The sequence below is a fragment of the Lepisma saccharinum genome, chromosome 1 (assembly GCF_977018435.1).
Source record: "Lepisma saccharinum chromosome 1, izLepSacc3.1, whole genome shotgun sequence".
Taxonomy (NCBI): domain Eukaryota; kingdom Metazoa; phylum Arthropoda; class Insecta; order Zygentoma; family Lepismatidae; genus Lepisma; species Lepisma saccharinum.
In genome coordinates this window covers 210,982,259-211,001,056 of record NC_139229.1, presented here as the reverse complement: position 1 = coordinate 211,001,056, position 18,798 = coordinate 210,982,259, and the positions used below count along the sequence as shown (strand labels likewise).

Below are 18,798 nucleotides of genomic sequence, written 5' to 3'. Positions count from 1 at the left end.
GGACCTTGCACACACAGATTACCATCTGTTTCATTCCCTCGACAACCACCTCCATGGGAGATCCTTCGCAAATGAGGAAGACCTGAGGAACGCACTCACGGACTTCTTTGCATCCAAGCCCGCCGAGTTTTATCACCAGGGTATTGTGCAGCTGCAGGAACGTTGGCAAAAGGTGTTGGATGCTGATGGAGATTACTTCGAAACCTAAAGGTGTGAGTGTGTGTGAAGGTATGTAGATAGAGGGGGGGCCTTTGGTAATATTTTGCGGGGGGGAGCAAAATTTGTATATCTGGCACTGCGTCCATGCCATTCCCCAGAAATAAAGTAAATTATGTAACAAGTCAAATATTCTGTTGTAACTATTGTAAAATATTGACACCTCATCGTTGTTTTCAAATGACTTGGTCAAAGCAGAGGACAGTTTGCTTCCGCAGTGACGTCACAAGTTTACAATCCCTGCCCCTCGCAGAAAAGGGGCTGTTATGGTCAGACCTCTTCAAGCGGGGTAGGGAAAACTCTTCACGGACCTTGGGCCAAACTGTCGAAAGAGGTAGAATCTTTAGTAAAAATTTAAAACACAATCATTCACAAGTAAATACAGTGAGGTTACATAAGTGGTATTACTCATGTTTTTGCTTAATTGAGTATGGACACAACTCAAAGTAAATGAAGGGTGATGCAAATGTGAGGTTACATAGGTGGTATTGTTCATGTTTGTTGAATGGCCACCATGGTCACCAGAACTAACACCCATGGATTTTACTTGTGGGTTCATATAAAGGCCATCATGTATGCTAAGAAACATAAGAGCTTGAACCACTTCAAGAAAGGATCACAGGTGACTTCTCCCAAATCACCCCACCACATTTATGAAATTGGGAGCATCAAATTGAAGCATGCATTCAAGTAAGTGGGTCATGAATTGAATGTGTACAGTAACTGTGACAATTACAAATCAATCACGTGTATGTTCCTATGCATGTTTGCCTATATAACCTGACTTTTGCCTCATCTTGTATATGTAACTGTGAAATTTTAGAAGAGAGTATGAAAGGGACACATTTTCATTTAAGAAAATAAGGAGTAATGTGTTTATAAATTAATTCTTCAGTGCAAAATTCATGAACTTGTATCAATAACACCACATGTGATTATATGTATACTTCTATGAGGAATGGTCATTTTTCATATTTTTGTGTGAACATAAATATTTATTTTCAAGAAGAAAATTATGTGATGATTAAAATGTATGACATTCATGATTTGTTTTTTGTGTTTTTTATTCATCCTGGATGGCAGATAAGACTAAAATGTAGAACATCAGGCAAAAGAGATTGACATCTTTGCAGTAGCGTACGCAGGATTTCATCAAGGGGGGTGTTATTTCGAAAACTTTCTACAAATTCACATTACCATTGTTTTATTATACTTTAATTAATAATAATAATAAATTAATTAATAATTCTTATAATTAATTAATTAGTTTAATTACTACTAATAATTACTACTAATGCAGCTACTATTTATGAAAGAAATAGAACAAAATTACATTTCTTTTGTTTCTTTGTTACAAAATAATTCTCTAGTCAACGGTTATTTGTATATGATAAGTGAGACATTTTAAGTGTGAAGAAAATCCATAAAAACAAGCAAATATATTAAATTTATTGAAATAATCGAAATATGAAACTCATTCAAGGAGCCACTCTGGTCTAGTCTGACAACTTCGTGGGATATCCGGGTTTGATTCCCGGAATTGGTTGGAATTTATCCATCCTTGTCTCCGCACCCAGCCTCATAGCAATGGGTACCTGAGAGAAAAACCCTGGGGGATGAAGGCTGCCGGAGCATGGTGCTGATCACATCACATGCAAAATAGTTCGAGATCGAGAATCTTTGGGGCCCACCACACCACTACGTGTGCCTTCATGGCACAGTGTTATATGCACGGGGGAATTTACATTATCTTTACATATGGAACTCGCCCAGGATGATGAAGCACGAGAATACATGTTGCTAAATTCCACTGAGTCTATGTTTTCGTTGAAAAGTAAGTTTATAGACATTCCAACACATTTATCACTTCTAGGTGATTCACAAAGCACTTCTTCAAAATTATTTAATGATGTGGATGTAGACTCAGCATCACTTGAGAGTTCACAAGGGGATGTGAAATCAGTACCGGGAAGAACGTTTACAATAAGGACGAAGCAAGGAATTTTCACAATTCTCGCGAAAGTCACTGCGCGAGTTTTTGCAAAAAAAATTGCAAAATTGAACTTTGCAGCCGCTTAGATTGTGTTTGGAATGTTGTGCTTTTCTTCATGCTGCATGGAAATAATAATTCAAATTATTATTATTATTATTATTACTGTCGCAGATCTTTGACTGTGACAAATTAGCCATTTTTAATTTTTTTACAGCATTTTCCATAATATTTCAAAAGCTCAAGGGGGGGGGGGGTTTAAACCCGGTAACCCCCCCTTGCGTACGCCACTGCATCTTTGCACTGAAAAATTAATATATACCATAGTTTAGGAATGGAAGTGTGCTTCTCCACCAAATGATAAAGTTATTCACAAAATAGATTACCTTAAACCTGATTATTTCATTTGTTAAATGTTAAAATGTGTGATGCTTTTTACTATATTTATAAATAAAAACAAAGAGACAGATTTTCCATGTGCAACTGAAAAATACCCATTTTATTTGCAAATAGAAGAGCAACATGTACAAAAATATGAAAAACATCAAGGAGCAAAAGCCCTTTGATGGCAAAAACATGACTGGTATTATCAGTCAAAATTTCATGAACACATACTTATATTTACATAAAAAACTTTACCTATACTCTGAAACTATCTAACAAGTTAATCAAAAAATAAATATGAGACAAAACATTGCAGACATTTAGTAACAACTAACAAGAAAATCAAATGTCTTTAGTGCTTACACTTTTGTGGACCAAGTATGTTACAAAAATTCATATTCCAGTAAGCTAAATTTTATTCCACTATTTGCCATGTACTGGACTGCTTCACAGTATTATAAATTGAAGTAACTAATGATAACAAACTCCCAACATATGATATATTTCTATTAATAGTGACTGAAAATTACAGTAATTGAAATTCTAGATTAAATATCACATAGTTTGCAGTCAATATACATATTACATAAATTAATAAAATAACTTACTGATGTTTATCTGAATTTAAAGGTTTGTCAGATTTCCACAAAGATGATCTTTGCATCGTCAAGATAAAAACACACGTGTCATAATGCTGTGCAATAAGAAATAGTACCCTAACACATCTCGGAAAAGAATGTCAATGGTCCACCATGTAGAAAATTTTGAGAAATACTATGCTAAGGAATTGGCATTTCCCAATTTGAAAATGGACTTTTATTCTGGTAGTGTGCCAGACTTTATGAGTAGATCAATTACAGAATTCATTTAGTTGATTTATTTTTTAAAAAATCTCATATTCAAGCAATGGGGAATTCTCTACTCCAAGAGCGAAATACCAATGTTTCACATGAGCTGTTTCAGTTTTCATTCCCCTGTCTCTGGGAGGGATGGTTTCACCCGTAAGTGCACTTGTTTTATGTAGTTGTGTCCCATTAGAAAATGTTCATGGATGTACAGGACATACACAAAACAATGGTGCAGTTTCAAAAGCTAATAAAACAATTATTTTTCACCTTACACGAATACAACATACACCGTCAGCATCAGCAACTGTCAAAGTTTCTCATGCTTATTGCGAGGCCACGGGGACAGTTTCCATGATGGCATCGCAGCAGAAGGCTTTATGTATGTTCTGTCTTGAGGTGTCCAGATCTGTGATTAAAGTGCAGTATGAGTTTAGCTAGTGCATGGTTTTAAAAAAGATGCACGATCACACGAGAATAACATAACCAGTTGGAACCGATAGTTTGTGGAAACAATGTTTGTGTAAAGGCAACAGTCTGATGACAACATTGGACGAAAATGTAAGTCTTTCAGTGAAATCCCCCCGAAGTCAGTGACTAGAACAAGAGGGTGCCCCGACTAAATACCAATTATGACGATTACACTTTTCAACTGGATGAAGCCCCCCCCCCCCCTTCCCCTATTTTCACAGGAATGTACTAGTGCTTCTCAATTGTTTTTTTTTCCACAGTGCTGAATTGGACGTGTTGCAAATGGAGACACCGTTTGCTGGATCTTACTCCGTGTGATTTCACTCGGAGGGGTTGTTAAAGGCAGTGTTTATATATCACCATTGCCCATGTTCATCCATGAACTTCGTGGTCGGATAATGCATGCACTGCAGGCCATTACAGCGGACATGCTACCCCGAGTATGGGATGAGTTTGATTACCATATGGATGTGTATCATGTGCACATATTGAAGGATTGTAATTAACGCATAAGAAACTTCGACAGTTGGCGTCGCTGACGGTGTATGTTGTGTGTCAGTGAGAACATTTTTTTGTGTATGGCCTGTATTGTTTATCACATGTTGTTCCTGGTCATTTTTACAATAATGCATGACATTCAAAATCCCACATATTGAAAGAGCTTTCAATAGTTTACATGAAACTTACAGTTAACTACAACAGCCTAATAATTTTTATAGTATGATATCTGATAAAATCCCAAATCCATATGGACAGCTACACCACAGTTTGTTTTCTAATGTACCTTGTTTCATTTCTTTCTCTTGATACTGTCTACTTTAATTGATTTCCCTTGTTTGGATTTTATTTTATTACGTGTTTCTTGCTCACGATCATATTTATCCAGAGGATGGTGTTTTTTACAATTAGTCATGTTGTCCTCCAAAACACATGGGTAAAGCACAACACCTGAGAATGCTTTGTAGAACATACAACACAAAGATAAAGTGCACACACACACATGAATGAATGGTGTTGTGTTACAAGTCTCATGAGTAGCAGGTTGCCTACATAACACAGATAGGAATCCAGTTCTAATCAGTTTGAAACTCGCATAAAAAATAACATGTGTAAAATTATGGTTTGTCTGAAACCTGACTCACGATCAGGTAACATAAATTAGTGTACTCAGGAACCACGAAAAAATTTGTGTTATGAAACATAGTACCTATCAAAGAAAAAACTTTCATTCTTTAAAATGGTGGTCTTGTCCAGTGTAGGGCCTCCTCAATTGTGGTGGTAGCATCCTTGCCTTGTAATCAAGGGGTCCCATGTTTGATACCCAGAGAGGGCACATAGTGGTTCGGATCCCACTTTAAACTGTAGGTCCAGTCTCAATTAGCCTTACTGTCCATAAAGTGGACTTAAAACACCAACTCAATCAATCAATGAATCAATCTTGTCCAGTGCTGTAGTCCCAAAATTTTCACAGGGTATACGCTAAGTTTCATGAAGCTTTAAGCAGAGAGCATGTTTCCATTAACTTTGGATTTTGTTTCCATTATACGTATATTGATGAAATCATGTAACTTCTACACAAAAGTCATTAATGGTAGAATACTAATAACGGTGATATACCCATTATTGGCATAAAAGAGGCCTTAATAGTCAACTGCCAATTATCGCAGGAAAGAGAAACTAACATTGTTGAGAATTTTGCATAGGGTTTACTCGTTACTTCAAAATCTCAAGTTATGTTAAGTCAAACCTACACAAAGAGACCAACCAACCTAGAAAAAATTCTGCTAAAATTAACTGCACATACTTTGTACGTACTTTGTTTCTTACACACCACAGTTTTTCTAATATGCCTTGTATAATTTCTTTCTCTTGATACTGTCTACTTCAATTTTTCTCCCTTGTTTCGATTTTATCAGGCAACCTGCACATTTATACAAAATTATTACAGTAGTCGAATGATGACAATAAAATGCTTGACCATATTTCACTAACCACAAATTAACAGTTGGGCTGAAAAGTTCGTAGGCTGACTCATAGATGGTGTTACTAGAATTAAATCCATGTGATTTTTACTTAGTACTAACCTTCAAAAGATACGTGTATAAATTTCACAGCTGCCGGATAATTAGTTCGTGAGATATAGCATTGTGAGTGAAGCAGCTTTTGTTATTGTGAAAAAATGGATAAAAAAGAATTTCGTGTGTTAATAAAGCATTGCTTTTTAGCAAAAAAAAGATACTGTTGAAGCCAAGGCTTGGCTTGGCTTGATAAACATTATTCGGACTCTGCACCAGGAAAATCAACCGTTGAGAAGTGGTTTGCTAAATTTAAACGAGGCGAAATGAGCATCGAAGACGATGCACGCAGTGGACACCCCAAAGAGGCTGTTACCGACGAAAACATCAAAAAAGTCCACAAAATAATTTTAAATGATCGTAAAGTGAAGTTGATCGAGATAGCTGAGACTTTAAAAATATCAAAGGAACGTGTTGGACATATTGTGCATGAATATTTGAACATGCGAAAGCTGTGTGCAAAATGGGTGCCGCGCGTGCTCACAATCGATCAAAAGCAACAACGTTTTGATGATTCGGAGCAATGTTTAGCGATATTCAACCATAATAAAATTGCTTCCCCATCCACCATATTCTCCAGATCTGGCCCCCAGTGACTTTTTCCTGTTTGCAGACCTTAAAAGAATGCTCGCTGGAAAGAAATTTAGCACTGATGAAGAGGTAATCGCCGAAACTGAGGCCTATTTTGAGGCTAAAGAGAAATCGTACTATAAAAATGGCATCGAAAAATTGTATGACCGCTATAATCGTTGTATCGCCCTCGAAGGCAACTATATTGAATAATAAAATCGAATTTTGTCAAAAAAATATTTTTCACTATGTTAGCCTACGAACTTTTCAGCCCAACTGTTACATATGAGTGAGTAGTGTGACCCGGTCTTGTAAATCTCCTATAACGGCTGAGGGTTCGACGTGCTGATCCCACGTCACCCGATTAGGCTTGATTCACATCTACACTCAAGCAACGCTCAGGGCAGTGTCCCCTCATGCCCCGCTCACAGTCAGGGGGTATCCACACTAGAGGTCAAGCTTCACTCCGGTCAAGGTATGATCAACATGAGTCTATTGTTGGTATCTTCAGAGTACACCGATTTTTCTGTATAAAAAGCCTGCCGGTTGTCCTAACTACAATGTTTACGATATTTTCAAGGACGGACTTGTCTGTTACAGCATTGGCATTAATTGGAAGAAAATAGAGAAGAAAAAGAATTGCCAAAATGGGGATTGATTGATTTGTTTGATTTACTTCGCTTTTCTGCCAGTTTTGATTAATTGCGAGGATGAGGGTGTATTGTGATATGACGAAATGGATGAACGAGCATCACAAAGAACATCCATATCCAGGCTGGGATTCGAATTTGGGGCACCTGGCATCGTAGCATGCTGTGCTAACCACTTGGCCACGGAGGTCGGCTATTAAAATATAATTCTGTTTATTGATATACTTTCGGTTTGAAATCGGGCAAATGTTTATTTGCAGCCACAATGTGCAAAACTGTAAATGTCAACAATGATAAACACTACTTTGTCCATCTGGGTTTGGCATGAACATTTTTGGCCTCATTGTTTCATATCGACATTGTTGACCATTTCTTTTATCAGAAAGTTTCCGACACAACACGTGACAGATAAATATCAGGTTCTAAGCATAGTTTCAAGGACCAGATTGATAAGCACATGGTGTGAAAAGTAGTCTTTCTCGACTAAAAAAATAAATCATTTTGTATAGTTTTTAACTTTCAACTAAAAAAGGGAATAATTTTGTTTGGTTTTCTGTAAACGAAGAACAAGTTTGTTGTTAATCTTGATTCGGAACTAGATACCAAGAATGATTTTTCCCTTGGCAGAGGGTTGACCTTTTCCTTTGCACACACTTACAAATGACAATTTTGTTGTCTGGAAAAATATGATGGTAAACAGGTTAGCTTTTTGACTTAAGGATTTTAATTCATGCAAAAAAAAAAGGTCATTTCAACTAGTGCTCATAGATCATATTTATGGTTACTCCCCTATTGAATTTTTTCATTGACTATAATTGCAATTTGGTTCTTTTGGTCGGTTTTATCTTAATTCATGAACTCGCATATTTTGACCTATGTTTTACAAACAGAATTGAGAGGAAAATATTTTGGGATTTTTTTGCGCAATGTCCCCCCCTCTCCCATCAATCAATTTTATCTATACTTCGCCTTTCTCTGTGTTTCAATAGGTCTTTGATTTCTGCCCATTCATCTATGCACAAAACTGGGTTACGTATCCTCTGCAACGGGACTGAAGACTGCTGAACCATGGGTTGAGCGATACAGACATTCACATCAGTGATCAAGCTTCGGCAAAGTAAAGCTCTGCCCCCTCACGCTCAAGTCAAATATTATTTCCACCTGATCGTGACCTAAGTGCGAGCTGAGCATAATCGAAGCAAACCTTGACCGCACCGTGAACAGAGGGTGTTCAGAGCGTTACTGGAGCATATATCAAACATATACTCAAATAATGTATTTGATATCAGGAATTATTAAAATAACCTGTAAGCAATATCATCACAGAAAGTTTGTCAAAAATTGTAAAACCTGAGAAACTTATCATGGCAGTCTCACAAAAACATTTATACAAATGGGATGACTTTATTGCTTTCATTTCTGGCCATCGGGAATATTTATTGATAAAACGGATTAATTCATCAAATGCCAACTTATGAATGATAGGCAGGGGGTGCAGTTCCTGCTTTGTGATTGATTGATTTGGTTTATTTTACTTTGCTTTTCTTGGCTAATCGTGAAGGTGAGGATGATGATATGATGGAATTGATGAAGGAACACTCACAAAGAACACCCATGCGCAGACTGGGATTCAAACATGGAACCCCTGACATCGTAGCACTCCGGCACAGAGGTCCGTACTTCTAGTACTTTTCTACATGAGGATATGAAGTGTGCATTACATTCAAGTATTATATATAATACAAGAAAGAAGGCACTGGTAAGCCACAGACTGTTTAGAAAATAGCACCAAAATATCTCATTTGTTGCTCGGCAGCTTCTCTGGGTAAAAAATACAGGAACTTCATCATACCCTACCTAGAAAGTAGTCGCAGCTGTCTCCTATGTGTCTTCGTCAGAGGAAAGCAGCAGGACTTCATTCTCGATTACTGTTGTACTCACAAATATGTTACGAACAAACTTTTTGCTTTTCAAATGGGATTCTTCATGTCTCCTCCACTCACAACTCGTAACAAAACGTTTATTGCATTGGCTACAGTGAAAGGTTTTGTCTTTGTGTTTCAGCATATGCCTCTGCAGAGAATGTTTGTTAGCATAACTGTTACCGCACAATTTGCACCTAGCTTTCTTCGCTCTGCTATGCACATCTTTCATATGTTGCTTTACATCTCGCCTGGAACTGAATTGCATGTTGCATTTAACACAAGTGTTACTATCATCTTTTATGTGACTCTCAATATGTTGATGCAGCCTAACTCGCAAAGAAAACTCCTCTTTGCAGATGGTGCATAAAAATGACTGGTCACTTTTTCTACTGTTTTTGGAATGGATTTTGTCACTTACTTTCTTTCTCTGCACTTCCTGTATCTTGTCAGCATTCTCTGTAACAGTTTCCGAATGTGTCTTACTTTGTGTAGTGACAGTGCACTTCCGACAAATATAGTCACCATCCTTACTTTTTTCACTGTGATGAGGGAATGTATTCTTGCATATTTTACACAGGAACCTTTTATGGTTTCCCTGCAATTTGTTGGCGGTTTGATTTGCTGAACTAGTACCTGGTGTCGAAGGATTAAGTCCATGCATGCCCGTCAGATGTTCTTTCAAATGGTCCCTCGTTGGGAATTTCCGAGCACACAGAACACAGCTGAATGGACAGATTTCCTGAACATTAACTGTATTTGTATTATTTTCAGTAGTTGCAGGTGTACTAGAGACTGGAAAACTTTGATTTTTGGTACTACAGTGTGAACTGTGATTTTTGGCACTACAGTGTGAACTGTCAACATTTTTATCTTGGTAGTATACTGGGCTATAATTTACTGTAACAGAACTTGCAGTATTTCTAACATTGGGGTTCAAGATTGCTACTTCTTCAAGTGATTCTAAATTTTCTCTGCTGGTCCCAGGAATTGATTTATGCATTTGATTTTGTTTCATATATTCTCTGGTTGGTAAAATTTTGAAGTTTGAATATCTTTTCTGCGTCTCAAGTCCTTTACAAGGCACTTCCTGTATTTCTTCCACTGGTTGCCTAGATATGAGTCTGGAAAGAAAAGAGATATACATTATCATCCATATTATTCATGCAACACAATACAATACACCAATTTGTCTTTTTGTGTATCTAAGGAGAAAACTCAGTATTACAAAAGTTTAAAAGTTTCAGTGTACTAAGTCAAACTAATTATATATTAAAAATACCCAAACATAAAACTTCTTGTCAATTCAAAATAGTACAAAAAGTGAAGCAGAATGAATATTAACAAGTTGTTGTTTTTTTCAAATTGTTACTAGTCATAATAAATTAGAAGTAATATGTATCTAGAATGGCCACCCGGAAACAAACAAAGCAGTGATGTGCTCCCTTCTAGATGCCATTAAATTTGCAAAGCGAAAATACGGAACTTAACATATGATATAATTTCATTTGTTAGAGATTTTAGAGAGTTCCCACATAATTCAATAGTTACAACTTGTCTTTGGTATCAGTTGACCTAGTTTAGATACCTGGTGGGAGGTCCAGAAATTTTAGTGTTCATCCAGCATCCTGAGAACAATTTTGGAGCTATTTGAAAGGAAGTACTTGGTTTTGATATTAATATTACACACAAAAAAATGTCACAATGGGACTTCATGTTGTGCTAAAAATTTACATGCTTCGCCAAGCTATAACGTCCATCGTTTCCACATTTCGAGAGAAAACAACAGCCATAAATCTAGGGGTGTAGTTCACACTGGCAAAGGAGGGTAGTTTGCAGTTGCCAAACGTCTTGCCATTCCCACCCCTAAAACAGGACAGGGAGAGGGTGGTGCCATTGAACGTTCCTCCCTTGCTCCCTTGAGCAATTTTTAAGAGTGGCGAAAGATTACGTTCAGTCCCTTTCTTTTTTAACATTCCTGTCTTCATCCCTCCCTCATGTACATGACCCTGGGCAATACAGTGACCATACCCTGAGTATGGCTGGCTGCTGAAATATGAGAAGAGGGGAAAAAGATGTGGCAGTGCTTTCGACTGTGGCATGCGTTGTGGTTTTGACAACAAGAGGGATGGAATAAGAACACTATAACATGGAGAGTTCTTTAGTGTTAGAGATTTTAACTTGAACACTGCACTCTTCTGTTCTAACATAACAAGTTTCAAACATAAGTAAAAGTGGTACACACTGAAGCTGAATGTATTGTACATCCCATGTGGAAGACCACATTTGATGGTCAAAAAAATTAAACTTTTTTTTTTTTTCCAACCTGCTGAAAACGAATCTGAACTTGGTTTTTGTCCTGCACCCTCAGATTTCGAAATAATGCCAGTTATAGTATAGAATGAAATTGCAGAGCTTCATGTTGGCGGCCTTTGTATCCCTCTACTAATTATCCTAGAATCACAAATGATACCTTGTTGGAAAGCTTATGGAACACAGAATCCAACAAGGTACATTTGGGACCCATCACGCCCAAGTTGTAGAAGAAGAAGAGGAAGAAAATAAAATTGGGGAAAAGTTAATTTTTGGAGAACTTGAGGTAAGTTTGCAACCTAACAGTTGTGCTACGCAAACATAAACTCAGTAACACACACCCTATACATTAAGTTGACTAACTGAAGTAGTCCTGTAGGATGAATATATTGGAAGAAACATATGTAAAGTATACATATTGCAATATACAGGGTGTCAAAAGTCCCTGACCACTCCTTATAAAATGAAAGGGAGTGTAGTTTGAAGCAATTGGTCATGGTAGTAATATGTTAGGCCTAGGGGGAAACTGTTTGGTGCATATCCGCCATCTTAGACCCAACTTCATTTCTGTAAATGGGAAATGGAGCTTTTGGAGTACGGTTTTGGGCTAGAATTTCACCAGGAATTCAGTGGTGAAGTCAGATTTATGAAAACTTTAATGATAAGGAAGTTATGGGCATGACAGGCCACAATCTGATAGGCCAAGAACTGCCACTGACGAAGAAACAGCTACGGCAGTGAAAGCATCGTTTGCCAAGTCTCCGCAGTGCAGCACACGTAGAATGTCTGTGCAATGTGGTGTCAGACAAGAGTTCCATTTGAAGAGTGTTAAAGATAGTTTAGTGGTACCTGTACAAGCTGCAGCTGCAACACCATCTCTTTGAGGACGACCCAGATAGGAGAATGCAGTTTTGTGAATGGCCTGTGGAGCAAATTCGGCAGGACCCACACTTTGACTGCATATTCTGCATTCTGATGAAGCAAATTTTTATGTGAATGAAGTTGGATCAAAGATGGCAGTTACCAAGATGGCGGACGTTGTCACGACATGTATCAAAAAGTTTCCCCCTAGGCCTAACATATTACTACCATGACCAATTGCTTCAATCTACACTCCCTTTCATTTTATAAGGGGTGGTCAGGGACTTTTGACACCCTGTATATATTGCAATGTGTATACTTTACATATGTTTCTTCATTGATATTCGTCCTACAGGACTTCTTCAGTTAGTCAACTTAATGTATAGGGTGTGTGTTACTGAGTTTATGTTTGCGTAGCACAACTGTAAGTGTTGCAAACTTACCACAAGTTCTCCAAAAATTAACTTTTCCCCAATTGTCTTATTTTCTTCTTCTACAACTTGGGCATGATGGGTCCCAAATGTACCTCGTTTGATTCTGTGTTCCATAAGCTTTCCAACAAGGTATCATTTGTAATTCTGGGATAATTAGTAGAGCGGCACAAAGGCCGCCAACATGAAGCTCTGCAATTTCATTCCATACTATAACTGGCATTATTTCGAAATCTGAGGGTGCAGGACAAAAACCAAGTTCAGATTCGTCTTCAGCAGCTCGAAAACTAAAAGGAACACCTCCTTATATGCAAAAAAAAATTTCACTGTCGACCAGTGTAATATGCGTATTTTCATCTAATTTCAAAACTCTTTCAATCACATGTGTCTCCGTAAATCCTTTTTTTTTCTATAAGTGTGATGGCAAATTTACATTAATTTACATGTATGGCAGAAAGCACAAAAACTACAAAAAAGTTTGCTGAAAGGTACTGAACCTCCAATTTAAAAGTGCAATGAGACCCCATGATTGCAAGGCAACACTGTTAGTGCAATAACTCGAGCATGAAATGCTTGTGCACATTTAATATATTCTCTCTTCTTCCCTTCCAATGCTACGACTTTTTTTTTTATTTGAAGTAGGGTTACACTTAAGCTTACAGTATTTTTACACAGATTATCTTACTATATAAAGAGCTTCTTGGCGTACATGGAATAATTTGTTAAGCTATACAATTCTGCTAAATGTTTATAAATGCATAAAATACGGAAAAATATAAGTGTGCCTATATAATTGAAACACACAAAGAATAAAAACACACAATAAATAGAAATTAAGTAAGTATATGTGAAGGAGACAATGAGGTAAATGAAGCACGGTGTCAGTATTCATAGATTAACACCTTAATTTGTTGTTTAAATTTGGCCAAATTTCTCTCCCTTCTCCAGGCTACAGGCAGTTGGTTCCATGCCTTACTTGCCAGAGATGATAAGGATTTTGATTCGTATCTTGCCTTGTTACATTTTGGTACTGGGACACTATTGGTGTTATTAGATCGCAGATTGGGATAATGCATGTTACTACATATAATTACCTTGCCGCTTAGTAAGTGGTTGTGTGTGTGAATTGCCTGATGAATTTTGAGTAGGAATGCATATTTTTGCCTGGACTCAAGTGTGGGTAGTTGCAGCTTCTCTGCTCATTCATGAAGTCATGTGTGCTGTATTTTGTATACTACAAATAGCATCCACCTTCAATCAACTTTGTTAGCTGTGAGACTTAAGCAAAAGTTTTAATGCAATATATTTTCTTTCCTTTTTACATGGGTTCAAAAAAGATTGAATAGGATTTTTTTTAAATAGTTGCTATTCAGCAAAAGTAATCCGAGAGTGTCCTGTTCTACAAATTTCACTTGCATACATGTTTAACGCTTACTGAACCTCAAACTTGCCTCAGCAAAGCACTTCCATCAAAATGTATTTCACTACAAAGAAACAGATTGGAATTTAAATTTGTTTATGCATTATCCGGGAGCAGCAGTGTATTTGGTAGGGCATCTGACTGCCAAGCGGGAGACCCAGGGTGGGCTATCTAAGGTTGGAATTTTTTCCAGCATTGTTCCTGCATAAAGCAGCTCTGGGGCTCACCTAGCCTCTGACAAGCTGAGCCTTGTTTTCCATGTTCTCAGCTGTTCTTGAAGTGCAAGCAAGTCTGGGACGTGGATAATCTCTGACATCTCCCCTGCCCTCTTTACATTTCTTGAACCACTTAAAAAAATAATCACAGCTGTGTAGAAGCTGTCTTCATTCCTACTTTTTGCTCAAAATCCAATGTGTTACCTTGTGCAACATGGAGGTTCTGTATCTAGCAGTCTTTGTTGTGCATAGTCACAAATTTCACATGTACATTGGCAACAATGTTCACGTAACATTGTGTTAAATTGCAAAAAAGGAAAGAGCTGCAATATATGTTGTAAATTAACTACAAATTAACACCAAGCTAAACTTTGTAAATGAATTACCAGTATACATCTTACAGAAACTAAAAAGAGACAACTAAAAGTGTTAATGGTTGTGATATAATCTTCCTGAGAGCTACTTTACATTCTACCAAATCAAGGATAAAATAATTTCCAAGACAAAAATTTCAAGGTACTTTTACAAATTATACTAATGTATTTCCAAATACAAATATTCTGTAAGTTTACATTTCTAAATATGTATAATATTCTGGATACAAAATCTCACATTCTTGCAGGAGTAATAGCACATATAGATATAAATAATACACTCATTCTTTTATTTTAAGAAATAAAAACAATACTTATAAAAATTGTAATATCAAAAAAGTACATTATAGTGCTACAATGTTAGTACAGTGCATTTTTCTGTTGCTTGTGCTGCCTGTCAGCAGTCCGCATCCGTTAAATTGTGATTGATATCTCCGCTATGAAAACCGCTAGCTTCGAAATGACTTCAAGTTCTCAGAATTACAGTTACAATTGCAATCAAAATAAGCACATACCTTTTCACAGAGACGTTGTCCTCATGCATCCACACGTTTCTGGCATGTTTTTAGGAAATTTTGCAGTGTTGGTAACAAGACACACTAAGAGGGCACATTAGGTTCCTAACAGTTCGTGGCGCCAGAGTGGCAAGTGAAACATGCGGCTTTGCGCAGGGGCTTGGCGACACTCATGGGGGACGCCAGTTACTGCTATTATAGTGTCTGGATATACGAATGCAAAAAGGGTGTAATTTTAGCATGTGGGGTGGTAAATAAATATATTATTGTGATTATGATAAATTATGTGTTTGTTTTTGACAGTGTGTGCAAAGTAATAAAATACGATACTGTGAAATACAATAAATTCTTTACTAATTATCAAATTAAGATTAATTACAAGGCTTGCATTATCGATTAATTGATTATCATTTACAATGTTAGACTAAATACTTAGTTTTCTTGATTTTTATCTGCAAAAATCATCGATTACTTTGAGAAAATTGATTTTTTTTTTACTCTTTGTCATTTTCAATTGACATACCCTAAAGCATTCCCAGACTCATTTTATTGCCTAAATAGGTTTTTAAAATTTCAGTTGAGAAAACTATTTCTCTGCTTTTGCTACTGTGACAGGTACAGGAAAGGACATGAAACAGCCTGTGCATACATCAGGATAACTGGAAGTCAATAAACCACATTGTATCACAATGAGATCTGCAAGCTTTTTCACATAATTCAAGTAATTTATTTTGTGTTTGTAAGATCTTCTAACTGCTAATATTTATGAATGAAATAAAGGTTTGAAAATGTTTTTGCTATTTCTTCAAGTTAGTTGCGACGCTCAATGCCTATAGAACTTGACAAAAAGGATCCTGACAGAGTTTGTCAAACTCCTTCATTATTTTTTTGATTATTTTGTCAGAGAATTCACTTCAAATCTCCTACATCACACATATTTTCATTACTTCAACAAGTGATTCAAATGATCCCCGAAGTTCAGTCAATTCTAGACAACGTTCCATAAGAGATCATATATATCATCAAGATATTCTGCTTGTGATGACTTAGAAGTGATATTTATCTGCTCCAAGAATTTACATTGATCAGTCAATATTAAAATGAAACTGAAAGATTCAATTTTCCCCTTAAGGCCAGTAGCCTCAATTCTTTCATTGGGTTTCCTGCTTCTTTATATTATATTCTATAATAATAAAAAAAACTCTTTTAGAACATACACAGCTTCTTATCTTCCTGCACATCGTGTTTGATCAAGCATTTTAAGAGATGGGTTCTTATTCAAGATTTTTTTGACCTACCACTGAACAATATTCTTACTAAAATATTTTGACAGCGTGCATTCTGATCTGTTTTTTCTTTTAAAGAATGGCTATTTCCCGGTCACCTTCTACAGCATATTTAAGAACCAAATTTTAATGTTGACTAGCACAATGTACGTACGTAATAAGCTTGAGAGACAGGAATTCGGAGATGAGGCTGATTGAGATGCAACCCCTCCCGAAATTTTAAGAAAATCAACATTTTCAAAAGAATGCAGCAAAGAAGTTGAGATAAAAGGAAGGGATAAATGAACCCTGTTTGAAATAACACCCCCCTTACCATTTTTGTCTTGGAGCAACTTTCAAAACAAAAATTAAAAAAGTACTAATTATGAAATATATTCCGCTTTCTCAACATGAAGCTATGTAATATCAACCTTCAAATTTCCAACCCCCTCCGAAAAACATCCTGCAAACGCTAGATGCAAGTTTATGGGTTATTTTTGTACGTACACAGATTTCCCAGACAACGTTTGAATCCTAGCTTAATTGTGCAGCGCTAGCATTCTTTCCTTAGCACAGTAGGAAATCATAGCATAATTACTGCAGTCGTGCACCTATTCAAAACCACCAGTCTTGAAACTCACACGTCACTATAATCTGCCTGGAGAATCTCAGTCTAACCAAAAGATAAGTCAGGAAAATTCATTACAGTCATTCGGAGCCCTGGGCTACCGCCCCGGCTGCCCCAGCCTAGTTATGCCCCTGACTTTGCGCAAGTTTAACTTGTGAATTTTTAAACCACATTCGATTTCACTTCGCGATTTCATTCCAGTTGCATTTTTAAAAGCGTTTACGTGTTATAAGTGTTCTTGTGATTTTCTAAAGTTTTATAAAGTGTTTAGTGTTCCAAGTGTTATTTGTGTTTTGCTATAGTTTTAATAATGGCCACATACGTACACATTACAACAAAATAAAGTCTATGCAACAAACCCACACACATTAGAACTGAAGGAGAATATCAGGAGAGAAAATGAATCAATTTCAGAAGCTGAACTGTTGAGAGTAAATGGAAATTTCTTAAAAAGATGCCAAAAATATGTGGATGCAGGATGACACCATTTCTACCATCTCTTGTGACGAGATACGTGCTTATTTTCATTGTAATTGTAACTGTAATCCTGTGAACTTCAAGTCATTTCAAAGTTAGCGGTTTCCATAGCGGAGATATCAATCGCAATTTGATGGGAGTTGCCACCTGACCGACCACCAAGTGGGCAGCCGACAGGTGGCACAAGCGATGAAAAAATGCACTGCATACCTTACATAAAAATTATTTTTTCAAATATTACATACTTTTTTAGAGGCTTTTGATAAGAGGAATGGAAATTGCATACATGGAAATTACCCTTTAAAAAATAAAACATAACATACTTTAAAACTAACTGTAGTTTCAAGATCCATGCATGGGTTTGTTATCAAATTCAGGTTTTCTTCTCAAAAATTATATTGCTGATGAATAGAAAAATGCACAAAAGATATTTTACAAATGAGACCCCATTGTATTGTATTACAGAATGATAAACTAATTCTAAGAAATATAAGTAATTCTAACAAAATAGTTTGCATGTTCCAGAAATTGTGATGAAAGCAATGAAACATTTCTTGGGAAATTGACTATTCAAATTATTAAAGTAAATTTGTAGTTTATTTGACAATAACATAAAAAAAACATTAGTTATGTGCTGGGTGGATAAAAATCACAACTTTTTATTTTAAAAAAGTTAAAATTGCTTGCATTATTTTTGGCACCATACACACATATATATGTTTCTTTACAGAAAGGTTTTTATAGTAAACGGCCCTGTAATATGAGGTGTGACACAAAAAAAGACAGATTGATTGCATAAGTGAAAAACAAAAAGGAGTTGGCAACAACAGTTTTGGTGATGTCATTGGACACCCCATGTCTATATGTGCTGCAAGTTTGGACTCACCTGGTCTTGCCAGTTGGGAGTATTACATCATTGAATGAACACCTGCAACCGTGTTCTGCCAAAAAAAAAAATGTCGTGTGAAAAGTGAACAAAGAATCAACATCAAATTCCTTGTGAAACTTAACAAATCAGCAACAGAAACATTCCAAATGTTAAGTGAGGCTTCTGGAGATGATACTTTGTCTAAGACATGCGTGTTTGAATGGCACGAACGGTTTTCGGAGGGAAGGGACAGTGTGGATGACAATGAACGTACAGGGCGGGCACCCACGAACTGTGATTACAGAACA

At 36.6% G+C, this 18,798-nt stretch overlaps 1 protein-coding gene across 1 annotated transcript in view; it reads right to left on the bottom strand.

The window, feature by feature from the left end:
• Positions 1-2,689: 2,689 nt before the first annotated feature.
• The window catches only part of LOC145978888 (uncharacterized), a 49,994-nt gene continuing 33,885 nt past the window's right edge, over positions 2,690-18,798 (bottom strand). Inside the window, exon 4 of the mRNA XM_083111821.1 lies at positions 2,690-10,247. Coding sequence (XP_082967947.1) covers positions 9,083-10,247 — 1,165 coding nt within the window. The 3' untranslated portion in view covers positions 2,690-9,082. The remainder of the gene's footprint in view (positions 10,248-18,798) is intronic.